A 14,729-nucleotide genomic window follows, 5' to 3' on the forward strand; every position below is an offset into this window, starting at 1 on the left:
ACACACACACACACACACACACACACACACACACACACACACACACAGGATAGTATGTGTGTGCGTGTAAAGAGAACTAGGTGCATGATGCAAAAAAAGCATTGATAAACATCAATTTTAATAAAAATTGCAAATTTTTGGAACTTATTTGACCCCTTTTATTCATTTCCCATAGACATTAGTAATAGGATTTTTTTTGTTTTCAAGGGTGTTCATAGAAAGAGAAACTGTCATGGAAATTCATAGAAATACTTGCATGAACAGTTATGTAGATACTTTGGAAGAGTCCTATATAATTTTATAACAATGAAAAATAGGTTTCTATATAAATTATGTGAAATACCATAGATTTTAATCAAGAATAGTCTCCTTTCTATATGTTACATGAACCATTCTATTGACATTATAAACAATGGGAGATACTAAGGAATACATTTTTTTTTACTGTAAAACGGAGGGAACAGCTGTATTTAAAAGTCAGCTTTCTGACTGGGGAACGCTGTTCACTATATTAAAAACTCATGACACATCAAAGATGTATACACTTGGACTGAGATGGAAATAGGAAATAGACTTGTTGAAAGTCTCTGCATAAGGATAAAAGGGGTAACAAACAAGGGTGATGTAATGGAAGGGGTCTACTATAGGCCACCTAACCAGGAAGAAGAGTTGGCTGTGGCTTTTTTTAAACAACTAACAAAAGCATCCAAAGCACAGGACTTGGTGGTGATGGAGGACATCAACTACCCAGACACCTGTTGGGAAATAAATACAGCAGGGCACAGATTATCCCAACAAGTTCTTGGAATGCATTGGAGACAATTTTTTATTTCAGAAGGTGGAGAAAGCAACTAGGGGAGACAGGCTGTTCTGGATTTGATTTTGACAAATAGGGAGGAGGAACTGGTTGAGAATTTGAAAGTGGGAGGCAGCTTGGGTGAAAGTGATCATGAAATGATAGAGTTCATGATTCCAAAGAATGGTAGGAGGGAGAACAGCAGAATAAAGACAATGGATTTCAAGAAGGCAAACTTTAGCAAACTCAGGGAGTTGGTAGATAAGATCCCATGGGAAGCAACTGTAAGAGGAAAAACAGTTTAAGAGAGTTGGCAGTTTTTCAAAGATGTTATTAAGGGCACCAGAGCAAACTATCCCACTGCATAGGAAAGACAGGAAATATGGCACCAGACCACCATGGCTTAACCAGGAAATCTTCAATAATCTGAAACTCAAAAAAGAGTCCTACAAAAAGTGGAAATTGGGTCAAATTACAATGGATGAATACAAACAAACAATACAAGCATGTAGGGACAAAGTTAGAAAGGCGAAGACACAAAACAATTTTAAACAAACTAGAGACATAAAGGGTAACAAGAAAACATTCTACACATACATTAGAAGCAAAAGGGAGATCAAGGATAGGGTAGGCTCATTACTCAATGAGGAGGGGGGAAGACAAATAATAGAAAATGTAGAAATGGCGGAAATGCTAAATGACTTTTTTGTTTCAGTTTTCACCAAAAAGGTTAGTAGTAATTGGATCTTCAATATAGTAACGCCACCTGAAAATCAGAGGCTAAAATAGGAAAGAACATGTTAAAAATTACTTAGACAAGTTAGATGTCTTCAGGTTGGGAGGGCCTGATGAAATACATCCTAGAATACTCAAGGAGCTGACTGAGGAGATATCTGAGCCATTAGTGACTATTTTCAAAAACTTATGGAAGATGGGAGAGATTCCAGAGGACTGGAAGAGGGCAAATATAGTTCAAATCTATAAAAAGGGGAATAAGGACAACTCTGGGAATTACAAACCAGTCAGCTTAACTTCAGTACCTGGAAAAATAATGGAGCAAATAATCAAGCAATCAATTTGCAAACACCTAGAACAGTGGTGGGCAACCTGTGGCCCGTGGGCTGCACGCCATCCGTAGGTTGCCCACTACTGACCTAGAAGATAAAAAAGTGAAAAGTAACAGTCAACATGGATTTGTCAAGAATAAATCACGTCAAACCAATCTAATAGCTTTATTTGAGAGGGTAATGAGCCTTGTGGATGGGGGGATGCGGTAGATGTGGAATATCTAGACTTTAGTAAGGCTTTTGATACTAAACAAACTAGGGAAATACAACCTAGATGGAGCAACTATAAGGTGGGTGCATAACAGGTTGGAAAACCATTCCCAGAGAGTAGTTATCAGTGGTTCACAGTCAAGCTGGAAGGGCATATCAAATGGAGTCCTGCAAGGATCGGTCCTTGGTCTGGTTCTGTTCAATATCTTCATAAATGATTTAGACAATGGCATAGAGTGTACACAATAGTTTGCAGATAATATCAAGATGGAAGGGGTGGCAAGTGCTTTGGAGGATAGGATTAAAATTCAAAGTGATCTGGACAAACTGGAAAAATGGTCTGAAGTAAATAGGATGAAATTTAACACAGAAAAATGCAAAGTCCTCCACTTAGGATGGAATAATCAGTTGCACACGTACAAAATGGGAAATGACTGCCTAGAAAGGAGTACTGCAGAAAGTGATCTGGGGGTCATAGTGGATCACAAGTTAAACATGAGTCAACAGTGTAACACTGTTGCAATAAAGAGCAAACATCATTCTGGGATGTATTGGCAGGAATGTTGTAAGCAAGACGCAAGAAGTAATTCTTCCGTTCTACTCTGCACTGATAAGGCCTCATCTGGAGTATTGCATGTAATTCTGGTTATCATATTTCAGAAAAGATGTGGAAAAATTAGAGAGAGGAGAGCAACAAAAATGATTAAAGGTCTAGAAAACATGACCTATGAAGAAAAATTGAAAACATTGGATTTGTTTAGTCTGGAGAAGAGAAGCTTGAGGAGGGGACATGATAACAGTTTTCAAGTACATAAAAGGTTGTTACAAGGAGGCGGGTGAAAAAATATTCTTGTGAACCTCTGAAGATAGGACAAGAAGCAATGGGCTTAAATTGCAGTAAGGGAGGTTTAGGTTTGACATTAGGAAAAACTTCTCAACTGTCAGGGTGGTTAAGTACTGGAACAAATTGCCTAGGGGGGTTGTGGAATCTCTGTCACTGGAGGTTTTAAAAACCAGGTTAGACAAACACCTGTCAGGAATGGTCTAGTTATTACCTAGTCCTGACTTGAGTGTAGGGGACTGGACTAGATGAGCTCTCAAGGTCCCTTCCAGCCCTACACTATGACATAGTCAGTTTTCCTGTGCACTCATGCTCCCATAATAGTGGTGCTCTTATGGGCCAGGCAGGACATGTGTGTTCAGTTTCTGTTTCCAGTTTCACATCCATAGTTTTTAAATACCTGTGACACAGTGCTTTCAAATTCTTCCCATAAATATACTCAAAGCTGGTTCATAGGCCTTGGCCAGAATAAATTTGTATAAGAGAAAACTATTCAAGAGGGCCTTGTACCACATTAGGATGCATTCCTTGCTCCGAGGCCTTACATGAACTCTCTGAAGCTAGGGATGTTGCCCATCAGCCCATATCTACCACTGCCTTTGAACATCACCTAAAAATGCAATAGGGTATTTTTAAAATGGAGAATCATGACTGCATTTATGAAAGACTCAGAATACTTGGACAAGGACAACAGACTTGGGTAGAGAACTAAGCCACTGGTCTTCAGAAAAGTGGTGTGGGATCGCAACGGGAATCAACAACTTCTTTATGGCAACAGAGCACTCAAGATTTCAAAGAGAAGCTACTCCAGTGCTCTCATTGTTTAATCTTTCAGATTTAGATTATTTGTTAAGTGCAATTCGTCTTCACAATGATCTTTAACTACCCAACAAAGTCCTTATATGACTGATAAACACTACTGCATTGTTCTGATTGGCATAAAACCTAAATCTTTTCTTGACTTTCCAGACACTGTTTTCTTCTTTTTAATACAGCAGTTTTCCATCTTTGCATCTGTCCAGATAATGACAGACCAAACATGCCACTCATCAAGTCCCTCTAGTTTAAGCACTGGATCTGCAGCCAAAACTTCTGTTTGTCACTCCTGGACATGGTCCTATTGACCTTAATGCACTAATAGGTGTTTGCAAAATATGGCCTTTATGGCTTGTCTACACTACAAATGCAACCATGTTTGGGAAACTGGTTATAAAACTCAGCTGTCCTCTAAACTGGTTAAAAACATGGTTTTAGTAGGTAGGGTAGACTGGACTTTAGTCATATTGGGAAAGGGACAATGAGTTGTGACCAGGTTCCCTAGCTCCAATGTAACTATAGTATAAACTGGGCCTTAGATTATAACAGGGATCGGCAACCTTTGGCCCGTGGCCCGTCAGGGAAATCCGCTGGCGGGCCAGGATGGTTTGTTTACCTGCAGCGTCTGCAGGTTCGGCCGATCGCAGCTCCCACTGGCCGCGGTTCGCTGCTCCAGGCCAATGGGGGCTGCAGGAAGTGGCACAGGCTGAGGGATGTGCTGTCCGCTGCTTCCCGCAGCCCCCATTGGCCTGGAATGGCGAACCGCGGCCAGTGGGAGCTGCGATCGGCCAAACCTGTGGATGCTGCAGGTAAACAAAACAAACCATCCCGGCCCGCCAGTGGATTTCCCTGACGGGCCATGTGCCAAAGGTTGCCGATCCCTGGATTATAAGGTCCTTAGAGCAGAGATCACTTCTGTGCTCATTAAATACTAGCAATGAGTGCATTTTCTGATAACTCCTCAGTATACTTATTTCAGTTCTATATTGTATACTGTTATCTCACCTGTTTTGGGAGTTGGCATTGTTGAACACATACAGTAGTTTTTCATTACTGACCATGGGACATGCTGCAGTCTTTGGTACTATAGAATTACATGATATGGTATTCAGCAAATATTATATTTGACTTAATACTGAAATGATTTCACTGGGGATTCCATTTGATTCAATAGATGCTCCATTTGATAAAATAAGTAGTGATTTTGATTCAATAGCCATGAGACTCTTTATACAATCTGAAAAATGGATATCTAATTCTGTATACAGCATACCCTTACTGAATTGGATAATATACTTGATACACTAGGGGATATAGAGGTATAATTACTGCAAAAATAACATCCATTTCAAAGGGTGATGTATAGATTTTACAAGTGCTAAGTTTTATAGTTAGGTATTCTAACCAACATCTAAGTATTCCAATGTACTTGACCTGAATGGCTCCCCATATGTCTGTGCATGTACAAAGGTCAATATTAGACAGAGGGAAGGTTAAGAGTATATAAGTAAAGCTACAGAGCTCCACAGACAGCATACAAAAAAGTTTAAAAAGAAAATGTATTTCTCATCATCTTAAAATGTATAGTTGGTGAAAAATATGGGATTTATGTTTTAAACACTCATCTGAACTTATGTAATAATGAGGGTGGAATTTAGGCTATGAAAGATGCCTCATCCCCACAATAGGTGTTTGCAAGATATGGCTCTAAATCAGATGTACACAATGAAGTTCAAACATAGTTTTCATATTTAAATAAACTATACATTTCTTAGGCAGTATGGGTTGAGAGGCAGTGGAGTCTAGGAGAAGAGGCTATAAGCCAGGAACTACTGAGTTCGAATCCTGAATCTGACACTGACCTGCTTTGTGGCCTTGTGCAAGTCCTTTCATTTTCTGTCTTAGTTTCCCCAACTGTAAGCTGGGGATAATAAAATTCCCCTACCTTACAGAGCAGTTGGGAGGGTTAATTAGTTGATGTTTTGAAAAAATCTAAGTGTTATATAAGGGTAACAATGATGGTGATGATGGATGGATGGGATTTTCAAAAGTGCTCACTGACTTTCATGGGAGTAGAATTAGGCCAACAATTACTATTGAAAGGCCTTGTGGAAGTACCTTTTAAGATGGGGTTCAAACAAAGAGAGGGAGATCTTTTGGGTGGTAAGCAGGGAGTCATCAAAAAGAGACTATAGAAAGGGCATTAACTCAGAAGGAGTCTACAGACAAAATAACATGGGACTGAAAATGGACCTCTGAGATGCTGCAAGAACAGAAACAGAAATCAGTGAAACCATGCTCATCTAGCTGAAGGGGCATGTGGTTCAGCAGGTGAATATAAACAGAATAAAAAGTACCAAAGCAAAGAATACCAGACAGGGAAGAAAAAGATTAAATCATGACACCTTTCAGAAACATGGTGTGACATTCTATACCTTCGGAGAGTGCCCTGTAACCCCCATATTCCTCATTTATATATGAGTGTGATCCTGCGTATAAAGCAGGCCGTGTGAGGTATCAGGGAAAAGGTTATGATCTGCTGAAAGTAATTTTTCTATCCATATATGTATATCATTAATGCATATGAAGTTATGAGAATTGTGTTGTATGGTTGTCACTAAAACATTGCTGTAAGTTGGGGAATCAGCCAGATATTAGCCCCCGAGAGGCAACAGCAAGGAGAGTAACCAAGGCCCGGGTGGGGTGTCAAACAACCCATCAACAGCAATTGTCCAGCAAGGGATCTACAATTCAATGACTCATCTGCATGAGGCCACACCAGGGGAACTGCTCAACCTTGCCTGGAGACTCAGCAATGCACCCAGACATGCCTGGACTTGTGTTCTACAAGCACATGGGACTGAGGATATAAAACAGAACACAGGGCCCCATGCTTGGCCTTTTCTCCTGCCTCCACCTATGCTGCAAGCAACAAGGACACTGAAGCCTTAAGACTCCAACAGAGGACACTGGCCCAGATTTCAAGGGTGAAATCTGTATACTATGAACTGCAATATACAGTGGGGTGAGAAAAACTGCTAATCTAGATGTTGCCCAGTCTATGAGAGTTTAGACTGCATGCTTATATTTTCTTTTCTTTTGGTAACTAACTCTGACTTTTTGCCTATCACTTATAATCACTTAAAATCCATCTTTTGTAGTCAATACTTTTGTTTAACTGTTTATTTTTATCAGTGAGTTTGCCTGAAGTGTGTGGCAAATCTGCTCAGGTTTGCAAATGTCCACTTTCCATTGATGAAGTGGTGAACCAATTAATAAATCTGCACTGCTCGTCTTGAGCAGTGCACGATGGTATATTTATGGAATCATAGGACTGGAAAGGACCTCAAAAGGTCATCTAGTCCAGTCCCCTGCACTCATGGCAGGACTAGGTATTATCTAGACTATTCCTGACAGGTGTTTGTCTAACCTGCTCTTAAAAATCTCCAATGATGGAGATTCCACAACCTCCCTAGGCAATTTATTCCAGTGCTTAACCACCCTGACAGTTAGGAAGTTTTTCCTAATGTCCAACCTAAACCTCCCTTGCTGCAATTTAAGCCCATTGCTTCTTGTACTATCCTCAGAGGTTAAGAAGAACAATTTTTCTCCCTCCTCCTTGTAACAACCTTTTATGTACTTGAAAACTGTTATCATGTCCCCTCCCAGTCTCTTCTTTTGCAGACTAAACTAACCTAATTTTTTCAATCTTCTCTCATAGGTCATGTTTTCTAGACCTTTAAATCATTTTTGTTGCTCTTCTCTGGACTTTTTCCAATTTCTCCACATCTTTCCTGATATGTGGCGCCCAGAACTGGACACAATACTCCAGTTGAGGCTTAATCAGCACAGACTAGAGCTGAAGAACTACTTCTCGTGTCTTACTTACAACACACCTGCTAATACATCCCAGAATGATGTTCACTTTTTTTGCAACAGTGTTACACTGTTGACTCATATTTAGCTTATGGTCCACTATGATGCCCAGATCCCTTTCTGCAGCACTCCTTCCTAGGCAGTCATTTCCATTTTGTATGTGTGCAAATTTTGTATATTTCTGAGGTACAGTGCTGGGAGCTGGGGGGATTTGGCTGGTGCCTTTCCCAGTGTGATTCATGAGTGGCTCTGGGAGCATTCATGCAATATAGCTGGGTGTGGGGCTCCACATGCGGTTGTGCTGAGTGATAACCGCACCTGGAGGGGCTTGCTGCTGGTCACTAGCAAGGCATTGTGAGAGACAGCCCAGGCTGGAGAGAGTTCAGGTGGGCACAGCAGTCCCACAGTCCCAGACTGCACGGGTTTCATGTTCCCCTTTCTTTTGTTCTTCCTCCTATTCATCCATCTACTTATAATGTTTCCATCACCCTGGTAGCTGCTGAGCAGCAAGGTATACTTCTCTATACCATTTTGTTGGTGTATTACACTCTAGCTTATGCGCAGTGGAATACTGTTGACGACACACCTAGTATATTAGGAGTGTTTTCCTCACACATCTGGTATCTTATACAGTAGACAAATGGTTAACACAGAATGAAATGGGATAAATGGCAGGAATGGTCATGTCATGCAGAAGGAGATGAAGATTTGGGCTACTGGGCACTGGAGCTATGTCCTAGATGGCACACTCTGGATCTTCAATTAAATGGTCAGAAAACAAGGTACTGCAACTGGTGGAAAGATAAAATGGAGGAATGAGAGTCAGGTTCGGAATCTGGGTTGACAATTAATAGTGTATATTACTAGAAACTGAAGTAGGATTGAGTCAGATATCTGACTACTATATTCAAATGTCAGCAGAGATAGAAATGAATGACTGGGAAGCTATAAATAGCTAATGCAGTTTAGAAACTCCACACCATATACTGAATTGGAATGCCCCTTGTTATTGATGTAATGACAACTACACCATCTGTATAAGAGAAGTTGACTTTTTGAACAGTGTGAAGACTTCCAAATGATTGTAGAAGTAGCATAAAAGTAGCATAATTGTACAAAGGGCAGAGGAGAAATGAATCTGGATTTAATAAGATCTCAGAGGAAAGGGAACAGGGAAACTTCCTCCAACAGACACCAAAAATAGTACCAGACTCTGAGATCAATAAACAGAACTTTAAATGTGTCAGAAATAAGGCCCTGAAAAGTTAAGCACTCTCTGTTAAGGAGAGAAAGACAGGACAAGAAAGCCTAATTAAACAGGAATCAAAGGATTTACACTTAGAATAGGGAAATGTGGAGTGTTTATGTGTGGCTACCACAGCATGCCTGCTAGAGAAGAAATAGATACAAGAAAAAGAAAAGGAGCTGTTACTATTTGGGTTAATTTACTTAGCAAGGAATCCTCCCTCCCCCATCTCCAATAAATTCCACTTTAGTTCAGAATGCTTCCCCCAGCTCTCCTCACTTCTTAACCCTGGTATTAGAGCTACCCATGGTGCATTGCTATCTGTGTCGACGCCACAGCTGCTACTGTGGATGCATTCTGCCGATACAAGAAACATAGTGTGGATATGCAACAGAGGTTTAATTACAGACGTGGCTGTAACATCAATGTAACTTAAATGGACTTGACTTTGTAGTGTAGCTATAGCCTTAATCTCATGTATGGGCTTAAGTGGTGTGTTGTACTTGTGCTGGCCCTATGCCCATTAGTGAATTTCACCCTCAGAGCTGAAACAGGATTGAACTGGCGTGGAAAGCTTTTCATGAACGCTCTGTGTAGGGGGTGAATTTCACACAGAGGAAGCAGGGTTAAATAGCAGTGTGTAAAGTTACCCAAAAGTGGTTAATACTATAGAACATCAAGAATGTGAAGATTTGCAAGAAGCGCATAGATATCTCAACCCAGGTGATGTTTTTAGCATTGATGGATTCTAGTGAATTTCCAATTAAAAATTAATACTATATCAGCACATAGTAATGTAGGATTTATTGCCACCATCACCAGGATGCAGAGTAGCATGAAACACCAAGATGTTATCTTCCTGCCTGGAACATACTGCGCAGTAAGGGGAAATGAATAAATTGCACTTTTCAATTCAGGAAAAACAGGTGCATTACCCAAAAAAGGGACCATGGTACCATGCCTCAATGCATAAGCCAAGATAGGGAGCAATGTGTGGCTACTGTGTACAGAGCCTGTGCTAGAAAAGGTGTTTGGTGGAGGACGAGGTAAAGGAGTGAGAGAAACCAGAAAAGTGGTACAGGAAAAGAAAGAGACAGAGCAGATGATGCAAGTAACAGAACAGAGGATGATTTTGCACAGCTTCTGAAACTCAGTAAGAGTGGACAGCAATAGAGTGGACATCCATTCCTTTGCAGGCCTGGAAGCAGAACTTCCGAGATGCTTCAGTTGCTAGGATGCTGCTAAAAAACTGAATTGATGAGTATTACTGTATGCTGCTTAATATGGCCAAGCTAAAGTCAGGAGATGGAAAGAGAGACTGATGAAAACTACTGATGTGTGAACCTTGAGATGGTGATCTGAATTTATCTCAAACTCTTTGTTCTGAAAATCAGATTAGAAATCACGTGAGATTAGATATTCTTACAAGAGCTCCTGCAATTCCTGCTTTTGACTCTAAAATAAGCTGTCATGTGATGTTTGGTACTTCCAATTCCAGGCTTGGCATAAATCAAATAGTGAAGCAGCAATATAGATAAAAGAAAAATAATTACCCCAATTGTTTTAAAAAAGAAGTAATTAGTCAAATTCCGCTTAAAAAAATTTGATCGAGAGGAATAAAGGATAGGTTACTTCTACAGGATTCCATTAAAAAAATAATTAATTCACTTCAAACTTAAAGAATATCAGAAAATTGGAGGCACTTGAAGATCCATACCTAAACAGGTCTATGTTAGCAACAGCTTTACAGCCATTTCACAGATAAGAGAGCTTCCAGTAAATTGTTTCCAAAGTTGATGTTTCAATTACTGTCTGGTATATCATTGTTAACAAGTTGCTTATATAATGCTACATACCACACAATACATTTAATTTAATATTCATTTTAATAATGTGGGGATTAAATTGATTTAATAAATCATGTATGAGATTTCATTTAGCATTTGAATTATTATTTAATAAAGTAATCAGGAGATCCTGATACAACAGTGATAGGCACCTTTGAAACAGGCAGGATGATAGATAGGTAGATAGATAGATAGATAAAGGGTTGTACACAATTGTTGATGATTATATTGTATTGGGTAAAGAATTCAATACAGTACAAGTGAAAACTACTTTTTCCCACACAAAAATTTCATGCATAGACCTGTCTTCTTCCAACTGGTAAGAAATCTATTTGAAGTCCCTGTCTAATAGGCTTTGCAGATATCACAGCTCTTGTCCTAACTACCATCCTTTTCCTCCACTCCCAACTCCAAGAAAAAATCCCCTACACTTCCATGGCTTTACAGTTTCTGGAGTGACATTCCTTCATTCCCCAAGGTTCCACCCAAATCCAGAAGCACATTCAATTTCCTATGTTTCCTGCTACCTTAACAAAGCTAAATTTTTAGGTGAATACTGCCTAATATGAATTCTAGTAAAATACGGATTAATAATGCTATGAAATGCAGCTACTTTATTACAGTTCAGAGATATAAGTAGTGTTCATGTTAGTTCAGTGAGCATCTTACCTGGTTTGAGGTGAGCAAATGGAATTTCACCTGTTAACAGTTCCCAGAGACACAAAGCATAGCTGAAAACATCAGCTTTTATAGTGTATCGAGTGCACTGAGTGAATACCTCAGGGGCCATCCAGCGTAGGTTCTGTGCATCAAAAAAACATCAATAATACGTTAATGGAATGTTTTGTTCCTTTACAGAGGATCTTTCTTTCTTTCTTTCTTTCTTTCTTTCTTTCTTTCTTTCTTTCTTTCTTTCTTTCTTTCTTTCACAACAAGCTAACAGATAAATCTTCTAAAAACAAATAGTTATGGTAGCATACACAATTCATGCAGTAAATCTCCATACATTATATTGTGTCTTCAGGATTAGCATGGAATTCATTTCACCCGCATAAAGCTAGCATAATCAGGCTTCACGTAAGAGAAGAGTAGCATTGAGAGTGGTGCAGGAGTCAGGACTGGCTCTAGGCACCAGCAAAGCAAGCACGTGGGGCAGCATTCCGGCCATTCTTCTTCTTCTTTATTTTTTTTTGCTTGGGCAGTTGCGCTCTTGGAGCTTGGGGCGGCAAAGTTTTTGCTTGGAGGTGGCAAAAAACCTAGAGCTGGCCCTGGCAGGAATTGAAATCTATACTTCCAGTCTGAGACCAGGGTACAGAGCTTTAGCATGTCTAACTCCCTTTAACTACTACTCCAATTTAGGAGCTGGAATAATGATAATGACAACTATGCAGAGTATTAAAACGACTGGATCGGTGTATACATTAATCCTTTGGCTTCTCTCCTGGGCTATCATTGCATTTTGCAGGCACACATCTATGTGGCTGCTTCACAAACAATCTGCCACTCACTGGGCTCATGAGGAGTAGTGGGTCTTACTCTGGTCCTCTGCTCCAGGGTATTGTCTTTTACAAAGTTGGGCCCATATGAGCAATTTATTTGAAATAACTATACTGAGAAAAGAACTCAGAAAGAAAATCCATGTTGGATAACTGATTCCCTGTCAGAAATTCAGACTATCAGAAAGCAATATATATATGGGATGGTTTGCATGTTATGCCTAAGAATTCAGGGGTGATAGTGCTAAAATGAGAACCATATAACAATATTGGTTTTTGGGTACACAGTAGGGAGCCCATTTGTGAGTGCAATAATTTCTGCTATTATAAAGGCTGATCTCAAACACTAAGAAAAAAGTAGCATACAAAAGAAACAAAGCATTACACTGTCACTGTACAACATCATTGATTCCAGCAAAAACATATCTAAGCTCATCATTTTCTCCTAGGCTGAGTTTGCACATAAATAGTATACTAATTAAATGGAAAAGAACAAGAAGGAAACCCCAGGTTGTTTTGTCATGTTGTCTTCATCCAGGGACTGCAGAAATCTAGATTCTGAGACAAAAAATGGAAAGCTTTTTAAATAAACAACACTACAGATAAACCTCATTTTACAGAAGTCGTGGTGGAAACCCAGGACTTCCATAAAATTGGGTTTTTGTAAAATCAAGAGGAAATACAATATCCTACTATTAGACAAAGATACATGAAGATATTCCCGATAAAATGGAGCTTCTTACATCAGTGAGCCAGATCTTCAGCTGCTATAATTGGCATATCTCCATTGGCTTTCATGGCGATTTATACCAGCTGAGGATCCATCTCAGAGTTTTTAAACTCAGGGTTAACCGTACTGGTGTGTCTAACTTCATTTAGATTTAAAACAAACAACACCAAAAACCTATACTAAAATTCAAAGGCACAGAAGACTGGCACTCTGATTTAATGTCATACTTCCTTTCAGCTGGCTGGTGATATAAAAGCTACAGGCTGCTCTAGTAGACTTCAGTTTCATAAGATCTTGTATGACTATAGCAAAGGCAATATATGAAATATTGATTGATTTATGTAGATGTAAACGATACATAAGTGCCTACCCAGAACTTTGGTACCTTTGAGACAGGTTAAAAGTATACTCCTACCTGTACAAACAAGAACACACCCAGCAGCGTCCCCAGCCAGAATATAACCAGCAGAAAAGAAAAATATTTATCCTCTCAGCCATCCCTACAACTACCAGACCCCAGTGCATCCCTCCTTCTCCAATAGCCTAGGAAAGCAGGTGGGATTTGCAAAGTGCCTGACTCTAATTTGGACTATTTCAAAGTTAAGGGCCCCTCGCAGATGCTGTCCAGAGCATCACCCTCCTCCCTCTCTTTAAAATCATGCTCAAGTACCTCTGCTGATTACAACTGCGCTGATGTGGCACAGCGACAGAGTTGGTATCTCAAATAGGCAGGTCCCAGGGCATTTAGGGCTTTATAGGTGGAAACCAACTCCTTAAATTTCACCTGACACCAACAGGCAGCCACATGTGCCTCAGCCAGAAAATCTACATAATTAGTGAGCCATTGCATTTTGCATCAGCCTTAGATCATTATGGGGAAGCCTGGTCAAAATTTGTGGTGACAAGGGGTATGATTACACTGCAACCCCCTCCCCCCTAAACCTGGGGCAGTGAGTCTCAGAGCCTGGTCAACTGACTTGGGCTCATGCTATGGGGCTGAAAATAGCAGTGTGGATCAAAGGTAGTGGGTCACAGAACCTGGGATCCAGCCCGAGCGGCAACATCTGCACTGCTATTTTTAGCCCCATAGCACGAGCCCTGATAGCCTATGTCAGTTGACCTGGGCTCTGAGACTAGCTCTCATGGGTGCATTTTTTTGCAGTGTAGACATACCCAAAGTTCCATATCTGAATGGAATAGCCACAATCTCTTCTCCAGATGAAGATGAAAGAAAGCTATCCTGGTCCCTGCTGCTCTAGGATTCTGTGATAACAGCAGGGCTCCAACACTACCCCTGGACTGTGAACTCTAGTAACAAAAGATAGGAACACATCCTCAATTAAAGGGGCAGAAATAACTCTTGCCATTTTTCCCAGTTGCTTCCTCCATCCTACCACCACAACTGCATTCTGATCCGGATTGAGGCCAGGCCATTCGAACCTCATCCAGACTCCAGTCTCAGCTAGACACCGGGTAAGGTGTTCAACTGCACTGGTTGAATTAAATGAGATATATGGAGCAGGGGCTTATTGGCATTCTGAAAGTACTGTAGCTTGTACATGGACTGCAGCCTTGCCTCCTCTCTTACTCTCCATACAACCCTATACACACCTTTAATAAGAGAGTACAAGATGGAACCCTGCAGAACTCAGCAGGACACAACTGCAATTGCCCAAATCTACTCTCCGGGATATTTTTCAGAGAAATAATGAAGCAAAGTACAGCCTCATTAACTTTCTGATTCATCAGAGAAAACAGAGCCCTAGTTTTTGAGAACTTGCTGACATTTTTCAGATTAATCACC

At 40.2% G+C, this 14,729-nt stretch overlaps 1 protein-coding gene across 1 annotated transcript in view; it reads right to left on the reverse strand.

The window, feature by feature from the left end:
* LOC113407389 (serine/threonine-protein kinase TNNI3K) overlaps window positions 1-14,729 on the reverse strand; it is a 168,811-nt gene that overhangs the window by 47,022 nt on the left and 107,060 nt on the right. The window contains exons 19-20 of the mRNA XM_026655826.1: window positions 12,701-12,753; window positions 11,369-11,501 (exon numbers count right to left, since the gene is read on the reverse strand). Of these exons, the coding sequence (XP_026511611.1) occupies window positions 11,369-11,501; window positions 12,701-12,753 (186 nt within the window). The remainder of the gene's footprint in view (window positions 1-11,368; window positions 11,502-12,700; window positions 12,754-14,729) is intronic.

Source organism: Terrapene carolina, unplaced genomic scaffold (assembly GCF_002925995.2).
Source record: "Terrapene carolina triunguis isolate 2854851 unplaced genomic scaffold, T_m_triunguis-2.0 Scaffold211, whole genome shotgun sequence".
NCBI classification, from domain to species: domain Eukaryota; kingdom Metazoa; phylum Chordata; order Testudines; family Emydidae; genus Terrapene; species Terrapene triunguis.